At 44.7% G+C, this 14,835-nt stretch overlaps 1 protein-coding gene across 1 annotated transcript in view; it reads right to left on the reverse strand.

Moving 5' to 3' along the window:
• Positions 1 to 14,835, reverse strand: part of RAPGEF5 (Rap guanine nucleotide exchange factor 5) — a 237,213-nt gene that overhangs the window by 122,555 nt on the left and 99,823 nt on the right. The window contains exon 8 of the mRNA XM_036759737.1: positions 6,979 to 7,052. Coding sequence (XP_036615632.1) covers positions 6,979 to 7,052 — 74 coding nt within the window. The remainder of the gene's footprint in view (positions 1 to 6,978; positions 7,053 to 14,835) is intronic.

The following is a 14,835-nucleotide window of genomic DNA, read 5'->3' on the forward strand; positions in this document are numbered from 1 at the left end:
AAATAACCCAGCTGACTCTCCCATTCTATAGGGTCTCTACTAAAACATAGTGCTCATAAAAATTATAAGCAAATCATTCCCCTCATAACTGACAAATTATGCTGGGATAGGAATGAAATTCCTCCATTTAATTTTTTTTTCTGGAGACACATCCAGGATAACAAACTGACTTTAAAATGAGAAGTTAACTTGGGGACAGGGTAGCGTTGTGGAGGGAGCATTGGGCTGGGAGGTGGAAGCCTTCGCTTTGTGGTCCAGGCTCTGCCCTTTCCTAGCTGTGTGATCATGGAGAAGCCCCTGACCCTCTCTGGATGCCAGGTTTTTCTCCTGTGAGATAAGAGGGTAAGACTGGATGAACTCAAAGGTTCTTTCCTGCTCTAAATCTATGATCCTGGGAACTAGACAAAAGCTGGAACGGAGGAATTGGTAAAATACCGAAAAAGATGACTTCTACAAGAGGCACTGGGTGTTTAATCAGTCCGGGATGCATCCAGATCACCAGGAAAATCAAAGCTTCTTATGAAATGCTTTGAGACCAGGACAAAGATGACAAGAAAAGATGTAATCCTGGGTGGAACCTCCACAGTTCCCAGTGGCCCATGATTGTACTCGATGACGACTTTGAAGCCAGGCTTGGCCGCGGTAGATGAAGGCATTGTTCTCTGCACTACAATAGCCACCACAGAATTGGACTTTATTACATCAAGATCTGTTTCTGATGACTCCATGTAGGAAGTGGGGTGGGGGGGGGGCAACCACGCCATGATAGTAGCAAAGAATGGTGCAAAGACTGGAGATTTTTTCCCTAAGTTACTTCTTACAACATTCTCTGCTTTAAACATTCATGGTCAAGGGATGAGTATTGGAGATCGAACAATACGAATTCTATTTGGCTTCTTAACAGAGAGAAGACGCTTCTCCAGCACCCTTAACCAGGCAAGAGTGTCCGCTTAGCCCAATGAAGAAATCTGATAAAGCTGCATCTATTAAGCACCTACTATGTGCCAGGCATGAAACCAGAAATTAAATGGTCTCTTTCCTCAGGAAACTCCCATTCTATAAAGGGAGAAAACACGAACATACATAAGTTATACAAAAGTCAGGACTGGTGATACCCCAGGATGCAGTGGATGACCTTGAAGTCTTCCATGTCCCACTGAGCACTCTCCATAGCACCTGCTGCAGCCACTGTCCTGACCATTGGAACAAACTGTTCTCATCTGCCAATGCCACATGCTTGGGGTGGATGCCTTCCTAACTCACCAGTGGGTCTGAACCTTCATCTTGGCTTAGCCCATCTGCTGAGACAGTTCCACCAGGGTGTGTGGGGTGTTCAGGAAGGCCCAGCACCTTGCCCTTTTCAGGGCTGCTAGTTCCAGCTTTGGTGCCCATCTTCACTCAATTCTTACCTATGGCTCCAAGAAGCTGTGGCATGTGTAGTGGCCACACCCCAATAAAAGTGGCACATGGTAGGTGCTTAATAAATGCTTATTAGTTGATTCAGTTTTTTCATCTGTAAAGTGGGAATAATACCATGTTGGACTGGTGGAGGCTCATATTAGATAACGTATGTTCAATGTTTTGCAAACCTTCAGAGGCTAATGAAATCCTAGTCACTGTCACTGACAACAATGGGGAAAGTCCTGCACAAGTTCTAGAACATACGGACTTCCCTTCCTCCCAGTCAGGTCTGGGACCAGCTCTTTTCCTTCTGTGCTGCTGATCCAAGACAGAAAGCCCCAGGCAGCTGCTCAAAGCACTCTGAATATTGGCGCAGACGGTTTTCACTTTATAGAAATTCACACGACACAAATTCAGCTCTATGTAAAGCATTCTGAAAGAAGTTTGCATCCCAAAAGAACAGCTATGTTACCTTGGGTATACAGTACAGTGCTCACTCACTATCTCCACCTGCCCCAGCACTTAGCAGCCTCCCCACCACCGAGAGAAGCCCTAAAAAAGGTAAAAATGCCCCTCTGAGTGAAAGAGAACAATTGAAGTGCCCTGAGACTGCCCATCCTGGAGATGGGGCTTGGCTTGAGACCCTTGGCACCTAGAGAGAGACCTTTGAAGACTTTTGCCCCACACCACCGGCTGCACATCTTCCTCAGCCCCTACATTGTCCTTGAACCTTGTGCCGGCCTCTCTCTCCATGGGTTTATCAGGACCCTCCCTCCGTGGGCACACCAGGCCCTTCCCTCCATGGGTGCACAGGCCCCTCCCTCCATGGGTGCACAGGCCCTTCCTCTGTGGGTGCACAGGCCCCTCCCTCCGTGGGCGTACCAGGCTCCTCCCTCCGTGGGTGCACCAGGCCCCTCCCTCTGTGGGTGCACAGGCCCTTCCTCTGTGGGTGCACAGCCTACTTTCTACCTCTCTCCCTTCTCCATGTCTGTGGGCAATTTCACATTACATAAGAAATGCTTTACGTAACAGTCCACTTACATAAAGCAAGGACTGCCTGTATTTTCCATCTGTTTGATGACATCTTGGAAGTGTGAACCATTCATAAGATCAATAAAGGTGCTCAACTCTAACCGCAACTACGTAATTCACAGGAAGGTGTAGGTCAAGGTGTTGGCCCAATCTATAAAACTAATGAAATTTAGAGGCTGGTTTGCCTGTGTCCTCACAAGGATTAACATTCTCTCCTTTATATAGGGAGATAAGATAAAAAGGCTTGAGGTAGAAAGTCTTGGGTTCAAATCTTGCTCCTGAAACTTAATATTCCAGTGACCCTGGCCATGCCATTACAATTTCACTTTTCTCATCTGTAACAGGGGTATGGTATTTCCTGTAGTACCCACCTCAGAGGGTTAAATGAGAAGATATCTATAAAGCTCTTTGCAACCTTTACACCGTAATATAAGTGCCAGTTATGATATGATTGCTATTACAGTTATAAAGGTGGTGATAGTGATGCATTCCCATTAGGGCACTGGGCCCTTGGCTTTGGTTTCTCAAAAGTGGGGAATGGATTTACACCATCCAACCTCTATTCCCAGTCAAGTTTCTCTTACACATCAAATCCATTTTTAAGATGACTGACCAAGAGCAACAGAGCCACGCATAGCTCTGCCCATCCCAGAATCAAACACAACATTTTATCTGCGTGGCACAATATGTGAGCCAACGATGCTCAGCAGAGATCGACAGTGGCAGGGATTTTATGAAGCATCCTTTCCTCGGTCAAGGGGCCCAGAGTCAGACTTTGGGCAAACAGTATTACTAGCTGTATTGTGGAGGGGACATAAGAAGTCCTATCTGTCTGGGATGTCTGGGTTTTATAGCTTTTAGGAAACAATGCAAGTTCCTCATTTGATGTGGTTGTGACTTTAAGCATAGCCTTTGCTTTCATTAGGAAATGCATATTTTTATGTGTACCTGCAGACACGGAAACACTTTACAAATCCAATGGAAAAAAGGTAAATGCCATTACTTTTGAAAATGGACTTGCACAGACTCAGACAGCCACATCAGTTGCTATTCTGAGAGCCTGATATTTTCATAATTAAAGGAAGAAAATTGTGCACCTGATTTTCTGATTTCGGCAGTAGAATTAACTTTCGAAAATGCAATTTTGCATGGTGATTAGCTTGAAAGTTCTCATTACATAACCACCAACCCAACAGGCTTGCAGGGAAGGCAGGTCATGCCAGCTCACTGGTTCCCCAGAGATCTTTCAGGCTCAGATCGGCATCCATATGTCTGGGATGGCTTATAAATGTAGGCCTTCCTAAAAGCAAGAGGCGTAACCAGATGTTCTCCTGGGGTCTATTCGAAGGCTATAATTTAGTGACTTAATTCCAGAAACCCATGATTTCATTAATTCACTTTGGTGGCCAGACTCCTGTTCAGTCCCTGCGATAACCACAAGAAGCCAGGATCCAAAGTTCTGCCATCATGGTCTACTTAATTTATTGATAAGAAACTGATTGTGAATAATTTCCTGAATGCTGATAAACCAGAAGAATCAGAGATTAATGGTGAGACTGTTAAAAGAAGCACCTTATTTTAGGTTCTTTAAAAGGAGAAGAATAAAGGCATCCTCTGAATTCCAGGCAAACTGCCTTAAAAACTTCCTCTCACTCATCATATGGTTTCCTACCTCCAGGTCTTTGCATAGGCTGATCCCCGTGCCTGGAATACAAGAATCTCTAATTTCCTTCAAGGTTCAGCTCATGAGTCATCTCCTTCAAGAAGGTTTTCTGGGTCCTCCTAACTGTTAGTGCTCCCTCCCTCCTCCATGTCTTTGGTATTTGAGACTGTTGGGCGGTATAGCAGGTGGAGTGCTGGCCCTGGAGCCAAGAAGACCCAAATTCAAATCTGGTTCCATGTGACACTGGGCTAGGCACTGTAATCTGTGTCTGCCTCTGAGATTTCCTCATCTTTAAAATGGTGATAACAGTAGCCCCTAAATCCAGGGTTGTTGTATAGATGTAATGAAATCACATTTGTACAGCACTTTGCAAACCTCAAAGAGCTATGGAAATGCTAGAGATGATTATCATTTCCCCATCTGTGGATTTGCTCTTCTTCCAATAGGACGCACACTGCAGGAGTGGGGCTGATCCACGTCTGCTTTGGTACCCCATTTTTGCCTCTCTTTTTATCCTCAGAGCTCAGCCCAGTGCCCGACACATAGCTGGTGTTTAATGAACGTTTGTTGACTTGACTCTCCTCTCCAGTGCCTAGCCCACTGCCTGCCATGTAGTTGGCTGACTTAAATAGACTTGAGAGTGGTTGATGCCATTTTCAGTAAAGCAATCCCTTCTCTATGGCAAGGAAAAGTTGCCTTCCGTTCCAATGACAGCAGCAAATGTGTCCATATCTTTTTGTTGCAAGATGAGACTTTGTGTTGGTCAATCAACAACCAACAAGCTTCCATGAATTGGAAAAATGGGAACACTTACCATCAAGGGGCTTACATTCTACTGGGAGTGAGTGACATCTGTATTTATAAGCGTATTCAAAATAGACACTATGTCATGGAGGGGGAGGGGTGTTAGGAATGGCTTCATCAGGAAATGTGAGATTCTCCACGGAAAGGCTTAAACAATGAGAAACGACTCATCCTCAAGTGAGGAAGGGCCAGATGCCTCTAATCCACAAAAGCTTTATTTCTATGTTCAATTCCAAAAAAAAGTTCCAAAATCCTTTTTCTAAAATACCAAGTTAAGTCAGCCTGACTCTTTGGGAGCAGTATTTAACTTACTCAAACAGCAAATAATAACAAATGATAAAAAAGTTAAGTAATGAGCTCACATTTCCGGTGGGACACAAGCTTTATAAAATGCTCGTGACAGCTCTATGAGGGAGACTGTGCAATTGTTATACCGCCCCTCCCCAGCAATCTGTAGATGAGGAAACCTTGCCTGTGAGAAGTAATAGGAATTGTCTCTGAATGCAGATTTAAGGGACGTGAAAGGCCTTTGAATGGAGGTCTCCTGGCTTCAGGCTGAGCACTCTGTCCACTAAGCCACACTACCTGCCTCTCAATGGACCAATGAAAAGCTCACAGACTTACAACTGGAAGGAGGCTCAGCTGCCTCCTTAATTCTCTTCATTACATTTAGAAGAAACAGCTTCAATTTATCTTGTTAGAATAGCAATTCCTTTAATCATACAAGTGCCTAACAGAGGCCATGGAAATACTGATAGCATCCATTCCTTAGGACTTGAGTGTTTGGAGGAGAGTCAATGAAAACCAAATGTATCCTCTGGCAAACTGGGTAATGGAAGGAGAAAACACTAGGGTAAGTGTCTAATAAGGAAAGAACACGACAGAACACATGACTAAGGGTGATGATGATAAGAGCATTTCCATATTCACGGTAAGGTTTGCAAAGCGTGCTCCATGGGCTATTGTATTTATCCTGGGAGGCAGGTGCTATTATGATGTTCATTTTCCACCTAAGGAAACTGAGGCTGAGAGAGAGTATCATTAATGGAGGTTACACAGCTGAGTATTTGCAGCAGGATTCACACCTAGTTCTTCCTGATTCCAAGTCCAACACTGTACCCACTGTGACCCCAGATACCCAGATGGGCTTGGATGCCACTGCCTGTCTACCACATACAAGCTGGGTTGTCACCGAACTCTAGAGAGGGTTTGAGAGGTTTGACTTTAGCCTCAGAGAGGTGACTTGCCCAAGGTCACACACTTAGTAGGACGAGGTCCTGAAAAATATGTTTTGCTCCTAACGTTGTTTTTTCCTGGATGGCCAAAGGATTCATTGCCAAGTGGTCGGCTTTTTGGGTCTGCTCACTCAGTACTCCAGGCAACTCTGTCAGATGATATGCCATAGACACGTCACCAATCTGTATCAGTGGAGGGAGCATCTACACTGGGAGTTCCCTTCTGGATTAAAAATCACATGTCAGTAATCCCCTTCCCCATTAAATAAATGGATAAATAAATCAAAGTTGGAGATGGCAGCAACTATCCAAGCTGGAAACAACTTCACAAAAAGATTTTTCTAGAAATGACATCCCAACACCAACTAAGAACCAACCAAGCTCATTCTTGACAATATCACCTACATGTGGCAGAACATTATGGTCAAGAAAACAAAGCTGACCATGGTGTCCATCTTTAAAGGGTATATTTTTGGCCTAAAGTGAACAACTGTTCAAACTAAGCCATTTAGAGTTTTCCTGATGCAAGAATATTTGGGGCTTAGCTGCCTCTACCTCCGGCTGGATTTACTCTCTCCATGTCTGAAATGTCATCGAAATGTCATGGCTACACCTGCCAAAGACAGCCCGACTCAGCATTCTAGCTTGGTGCCCTTCTCTTATCCCATCTCTAACATTAAGGTTAAAGATTTGATTCCCAGCAATATGGTTTTCTTTACTCAAGATAAGGGCGAGAGATCGATATCGTTTAGTAATACCCCCATCCCAAGGGAAGCACTCCCCAGCCCCAGGATAGGGGAAGGACACGTTATCATTTAGGGTGATACTTAGAGCTTCCCATACCTGAGAGTCGGAGAGCCCGTCATCCTCAGACACTGAAGTCTGGGCGTCCTCATTCTCTTCATCTCGATCGAGAGCTAAAACAACAAACAGAGAGGTTGCTCAGAAGGAAATAAAGAAGTCAAATATGTTTTGTTTGTGGGGAGCATTAAGGTTTGGAAAGCATCTATTTTATGTCAACTCAAATTCTGGGGAATATATATATATATATGTATATATATTTTTAAAAGCAATACTACCACAAATGTTTTTCCTCTGTCAGATCAGTGGTCATGGAAAAAGAAAAAGTCAGCATACAAGTCTCACCTCCATTTTAACAAAGCCTGAATCAACAGGATGATTTCAGTAATTAGCTGGGGGTGGGGGAAGAGCAAGAGGGTTTCTTTCAGTGGCATGGAGATGACAGTATATGAATTCTGAATTCTCAACCGGCATCTATTTTAATACTTAGATTTTTTTAAAAAATAAGTTTTATTGATTTTGTTGTTTTAACACTCATTTGTACGGGACCCATTTCCCGATCCCTTCCCTTATGATTAAAAAAAAAGGAGGGAAAAAAATATTCAGCAAAACTAACAAACATACTGGAAAAAATCTGTCATAATATTCAGTGTTACACATGCATGGGTCCCCATTTCTGCAAAGAAGTGGGAAGAGGTTACTTCTCCTCCCTTTTCTTTGGGTGCAAGCTTGGCCAGGATAATCTCACAGAGCTTGGTTCTGAATGTTTTGTGGTTGGGGGAATCTCCCTGCTTCTTCTTGCTTCACCTTGTATCAGTTCATCTAAATCTTTCCAAGCTTCTCTGTATTCATCATATTCATTTTTCTTATGGAGCAGTAATAGCTCATTATAGTCACATATCACAATTTGTTGAATCATTCCCCGATCAATGAGCATTGACTTTGTTTCCAGTTCTTTGCTACAAAAAGGGCTGCTCTAGGCATCAGAGGGCATGTGGGGGCTTTCTGTCACTGACCTCCTTGAGATACAGCTCTAGCAGAGGCTTCTCTGGATCAAAAGATGTGCTCATTTTGTTATGCTGCTGGCCTAATTCCAAACCTCTTTCTAGCACTGTCTTCCTAAGTCCAGCCTCACATCTGCCTTCTCAGACACAGCACTGATCACTCAGTTCTCTCCTCGACAGGATTCCAAGATGCAGCCCCTTCTCCACTCACCATGCTAACCCAAACCCTCTCTGCTGTGAACCTGTCTGATGATGCTGGTCTTCCCTTGTCCTAGCCCTTGCTTGTTCCTATCTGTGCCATACAAAATGGTTAAAATTCTCTTCCTCTGATTTTTTGGAAAGCTGCAAACCAGCGACTTATGGCCCACAATGACACCTTACTGCTAACTGCCTCAAGGCTACAGTCTTCTGTTTACAAGGCCCTTCCTCCCTCCCACCCAAGGCTACATTGTGTCTCTTTGATTTGAGTTTGACACAATCTTATACACGTATCAATTCTGTAATCTCTTCCAGGGCAGGGATGATTTCACCTTTGTTTTTGTACTCCCAGCATCCAATATGGAGCCTGGCACATAGTAGGTGCTTAATAAATGCTTAGTGATTGGTTAATCCATAGGTGGCCTCCAGTCTAACTTCACCTCTCATTATTCCCCATTTTTTCACAGACTCACAGAAGAATCCCCATCTTTCCAACTCTAATGTTCAGTGTGATTGCTCTCCACCTCACATGCCTTTTTCTTCTTGTGCCTGCCCTTTTCCCCCAACCTCAAACCAAACTACAATTCCTGCCCCCCCTCCCCCATTTTTACTCCTTTCTTCAAAAGCCAAATCTGAGAGGCAGCATGGGGAATCATGGCTTTGGAGTCAGAGGACACCAGCTCAGCCACTTTCTGTTCAGTGACCTTGGGCAAATCATGCCAGAATTTCTCAACCTGGGTTCATGAGTTAAAAATATGTATTTTTAATAATTACATTTCAATAAAATAAGCTTCTGTGGTAATCCTATGTATTTAACAGGACTCTGAGAACGGGCCATAGATTTCATCAGACTGACAGAAGGGTCCATGACACAAAATGGGCGAAGAACCTTTGCACTAGATGACTTGTCCCTTCCAGCACTTAATCTAAGGAAGGAAGGAAATAAGCCTCTCTTAAGCACCTACTGAGTGCCAGGAACTATGCTAAGCACTTTACAAATGTTATTTCATTTGATTCTCACAACAGTCTTGTTGGTTATTATTATCCACATTTTACAGTTGAAGAAACTGAGGCAGAGATCAAGTGACTTGCCCCAAGTCAAACAGCTATTATCTAAAGCCAGATTTGAACTCAGATCTTCCTGATTCCAGGCCCAGCTCTCCCTCCATTACACCACCGAGTTATATCTCTGTCCCTATGATCCTTCTTTTACTGATCTCAGACTACATCTCTACTATATTCATGGACTTGGTTTACCTCAATATTTTTTTTAAAAATGAAAAAATCTGATTTCACTGATATGGGGATTTCATTAACTAATGCTGATTGTGACTCTTCCCTGCCTTAGTAAACAGCTGGTGGGATGGAGTTCCTTCCAGAAGTTGGTGGCATTCACTATTTCCTCACACCCCCAGCCCTGTGGTAAGAGGGCTCCACTCAAAGTCAAGGATGCTGAGTGCAAATCCTGGTGGGCCACTCACTACCTGTATGACTTAAGATGAGTCACTTCATCTCTCCTGGCCTCAGTCTCCCCATCTGTAAAATGGGGACTTGGACTAGATGGCCTTTGGGGTTCTTTCTAGCTCTGACCCCCTGGATCCTGCTCCATGGTTTGTAAGTTCTCAGCCCCTGCCACATTCTGCTGCTCTCAACGTGTGGTGGCTGGAGGAAAAGGCGCCGTCACGAGAACAACATGGGAATGCACGTGAAAGCTCAGGTTTACAAAACCAGCCCACAAATCCCCCAGATCCAAATGGCCTTCATCCCCATTATATTTACCGCTCTAATCTCCCTGCTTTAGCAAAGTGCTTTCCTGTAGAAAAAGGAAGGGGAGATTTTGTGGGTAAATTCCTCAGATAATGCATCACCCCCTCACGCTGAGCCCTGGAAGGCCAGGTAAGAGCAGTCAGGGCAAGCCTGCTTTGTCAATCTGCAGCCAACAGGTTTGTTCGTGCCTCTAACCAAGGGGCTCCCGGAGCCAGGGCTGCCTGGGTGTGGAGGGATGGAAGCCCAAAAAACAAAGCCTATTTCCTCTGAAAACTGGGGTGGGGGAAGCTGCATAAAGGGCTAAGTGCAGGGAACAGGTATTGCTTAATAGCGTAAAAAAGCACTGTGCCAGTATGTTGTTCACTGGAAGTGGGGGGGGGGGGGCGTGGCAGAAGCCTATTTCAAACCCGATTTAAGAAGAGGCATTGTTGAAAACATGCTACACACGGGGTGGGGCCGACTGCCTTGGCCTCCACTGGGGAGTCAGTCACCTCGCTCCTGATGCCTTCTTGGAAAACCTCTGGGAAATTCACATCCTGTTTCTACACCAAATCCTCACTCAATTCTGGCAACACTGATTTTCATTTTAAATGAGAGTTAGCCAGGCCAAATTGTGGACTTCTAAAATCTGTGATCTCCTCCACAGTCAGTCATCTTGTCTGGTTCTTTAACCCATCGGGCTCTGAGGGATAGAGGATGAGCCTCCTGACGGGCATGGGATGGAATCTGCTGGGCAAGACCTGGCACACAGTAAGCACTATGGAAATGTTAGTTATTATCATAGAGCAGGAAAATAATAGTAGCTTCCTCCCAGGGTACTTGTGGGATCCAATGAGATAATAATTGTAAAGCACTTAGCATAATGCCTAGCACATAGTAGGTGCTATATAAACGTTAATAATTATTATTAATAAATTCGTCCCTTCTCAGAAGAATATTTTAAGTGAATAAAATAAATTACATGGGATTACAAAGGAAACCAATTATTATAAAATATAGTTGTCAAAATGTTTTTTACAAATCCAATAGGTTAAGAACCTGTTTTAATGTATGCAAAGTACTTTACATACATTAATTATTCATTTCTCACAACAACCTTATAAAGGGGACTCTATAAATATTATTTTACAACTGGGGAAACTGAGGGTTGGGGAAGGAGAAAAGACTTGTCCATGGTCACATAGCTGGTAAGTGCTAAGCAGCAGGATCTGAACCGGGGCTCTCTGGTTAGTACTCCAAGGGAGCCACGGATTCTCTAGATTACCAGATCATTTTAAGACTAAAATTCCTCTATTTCCGGGCTGAGAGTTGAAGTGCACACGTGACGCCCTCGAAGTGGGCCTGTGGCCACCATGGACCATTGCAGCCTCCTTTTGCCTGTAAGATCATTGAGGATGGATTCTCTTGTCTCTTCCACTGAAAACCTGCCCAGCCAGTGGTCAATCACCTAGGATATAACATGTGTGTGACACATCACGTAAGCGTCGTCCCCGGTACATGGCCACCTCTCCTCCTTTCCGGGCAAACACATCCTGGATAGTAACACCTTGGCTATGGCTTTGAGAACTCAGGGCCTCACTGGTCAGCGGCCTGCTGTCCTCTTCTCATCCCTGCTAAAAGCTCTTCCACAGCCTTTTGGGTTGTTTATTATTTAGACTGTGCCAAGACAGTACAGAATGCAGGCTCTTTACATGAACCCCTCCACACTGGTTTTCCAGTGAGCCCTCACATGGCTTAGATTTCACAGAGCAAGCTCTGTGACCCCCTATAATTCTACTGCAATCAATCTACGATCTCTCTTTGACAGGGTGGTACAGTGGATAAATCACAGTGCTTAGAATCAGAGTGATCTGGGTTTAAATCTTGTTTCATCCACTTGCTAATTCTGTGACCTGGGGCAATTTCATGTGGAAATGGGGGCAGTAGCAGCCCCTGCCTTAAATGCTTGCTGGGAGCCTCCAATGAGTGTAGAACGCTTCACAAGCCTTGAAGGCATAGACGGGTGTGAGGGTCTCTTCTCACTCTAAATCAATGCCCTGACTAGCTCGCTGACCATATACACATTCCTCCCTGTTTCACCAGGGATATGGAAATGCCCATTTATTTGGTGTTGGTTAAACTCAAAATATTTTTTAAAGACTATAGATTACAGGTGAATTCTTGATCATCACGGGAGGAAGATGTGTATGTATACTTACATACAAGAGAGTTCCCTATACCACTAATATTACGGGTCCAGGCAAAAAACAAAGGAGGAGCTCAAAGCACTTTGTCAATTCATTTACTAATGCCCATCCTCCCCCTCCATGAGGCAGATTCAGAGCACTCTTACCTGACTTCAAATATTCTATCCCTTTGTTCCCCATAAATCAAAGGACTAAACACAAGTCTTTGTCAAACCCGGTGTCCTGATTTGGGGTTAGGAAAATATCCACACATTCCTACCCACCCCTCACATCCCCGGCCATGAGGTAAATAGGGGACCACAATGCTTCTGCTTTACAGAGGAGCAGGAGTCAGTCGGGAGGGATGAAAGGGGCCTGGCCAAGGCTTCTCTGCTGGATGTCCCCCTTGTGTGGCACAGAGAGGGGTCCTCAAAGGCCTGGCAGTTTCTTCATCCCTAACCTCAGCATCTCTACAAAGAAAACACACTTCTCATTGGGAACAAGTAATGAACATTGTTTCTTGGAAAGGACAAAGAAATATTACCGCAAGAATATGGCTTAGCAAGTGGTTCTCATGTCTCACTGGGGGAGAGGAAATGAATTAGCCCGAGCTTCGAAGGATTTATGAACAGCCCCATAAACTTAGACACATAAAGCAAATATACGGCTTTGGCAAAGACCACAGAGGGCAATGCCCTAGTGAATTTTTTTTTCTAATTTCAATGAATTTCAAGTCATAAACTATAAGGATAGAACAATTTCCCAGTTAAGGGAAGTTTCACCTTATGTTGGCTTACACCAGCTTTGGGAGGGGACTTTCAGGTTCGGGTCCATTTAGTCCTTGGAAGAGCTTGCTCAGAGGGACACAACACTCCAGAAATGCAAAGAGGACCATTGGTCTTTCCAAGTAAGGCATTTAATTTCTCCTGAACAGTTCACAAGAGAGATCAGCCTCTGGATCACTGACAGGAATAAAGCCCTGCAACCTCGAGATTCTATGTAATAATTAAAAGCCTGTCAGTAAATCCAGTAGTGTTTGTTCCAACCAAACCCTACTTTCATAGTTTATAATCATCCCAGGAAACTTGCTCATGAAAGACACAAGATTCCTCCTTGGGGTGAGCAGCCTGCATGGCAAAGGAAGGAAAGGTCAGTCCGTCAGTCCCCTCCTATCTGTGCTCTGTGTCAAGGACAAATGTGACATGGCGGGGGGGGGGTGGCGCTGGGAGATGGCCCCAAAACAGAGCACTGAGGAGTACTTTAAAAATGAAAATGCTTACTTTGGTCACAGCCAGCGCTCAGAGATCTCTTCTTGAGTTCAGAGAGTTCCCACCTGGCTGGAAATGCACTGGCACCCCCTTGTTGTTCACTCATGACCAACTCTCCATGACTCCATTTGGAGTTTCTTGGCAAAGATCCTGGAATGGTTTGCCATTTCTTTCTCCAGCTGGTTTAGCAGAAGAGGAAACTAAGGCAAACAGGGTCAAGGGACTTGCCCAGGGTCACACAGCTAGGAAGCGTCTGAGGCCAGATTTGAACTCAGGAAGATGAATTATCATGACTCCAGGCCTGGCGCTCTGTCCCCTGAGTCACCGTCACCATGAGAAAGTTGCTGTCTTTGTGTGCTCCTGATTCCAGAATTTAGCACAGTGCTTGGCACAGGGTAAGCACCTAATAAAGCTTCTTGAGACAGCTGGTGGTGCAGTGGATAGTCAGGAAGATCTGAGTTCAAATCCAGCCTCAGACACTAACTAGCTGTGTGACCCTGGGCAGGTCACGTACCCTCTATAACATCCCAAGGTGGCTATCTGTACCTATGTGGGAGTAATGCCCCCCATCTCTCTCTCTCACACACACACACCCAAGAGACTCCCATCCCTGAAGCCTGAGTGACCAATGGGCCAACCAACACTTGCAACGTCTCAGCTCTTTTCCTTCTGGTGAGAAAGATAAACTGCTCCCAGTGGTTTTTGGCCAGCCAGACAAGAACAATAACACAAAGAGGTGTGAACTTCCTCGATTGCTCTAAGTGGGTCCTAAAGTGAATGTCCATTATGAAAGGTTTCAATCACAATGCCAAGCTGTTAACCTCTTCTGTGAAAGGCAGCTGCCCCACCCATCACTGCCCAGCCCGAGGACCAGGAAACAGCCAGGCCCAGTGGCAGTTAACTGGGTTCCTGACTCAGTCCCTTTCCTGTTCACACCGGTTCAAACCAGCTCCTAACATAAAATATCTTCAGGATTCTGCTTTTTCTCTCAGAAAAAAAACAAAAAACAAACCCTCCTTGTGACTGCTGAGGCCAGCCTAGATGTCCCCAAAATAAAATACAGCAATAATCCTCATCATTTTCTCTAGTGTTTATTGTCACTGGCACAAATAGGCTTGAGAATGTTCCTCCCTTTCATTTTGCAAAATTCTCATGAGAAAAGCCTCCTGAACAGCTCTAGGAAGCCAGGGCCTGACCCGGCCATGGCCCAATGAGGCAGGAACAGAAAGGAAAAGACAATTCCACCCCACCCCCACATCAGGTTCTTTCCACCAGACCAAAGGCATGATGGAGATCTTTCCCATTTCCAATAGATCTGTGATTTCAGGTCCATCCTCCTTGTTCGTTTCAATCCCAATTTGCCCAGATTCACCCATGGTCTAAGGGGCCTGTTTCATGGGTTCATGGCTTCAAAGGATTTAAGCTGGAAAAGACTTTAGGGATCCTCTTGTCCAACCCTGTCACTGAGACCCACAAAAAGAAAAGTCAGTTTCCCAA

This window comes from Trichosurus vulpecula, chromosome 5 (genome assembly GCF_011100635.1).
Source record: "Trichosurus vulpecula isolate mTriVul1 chromosome 5, mTriVul1.pri, whole genome shotgun sequence".
In the NCBI taxonomy this organism is placed as follows: domain Eukaryota; kingdom Metazoa; phylum Chordata; class Mammalia; order Diprotodontia; family Phalangeridae; genus Trichosurus; species Trichosurus vulpecula.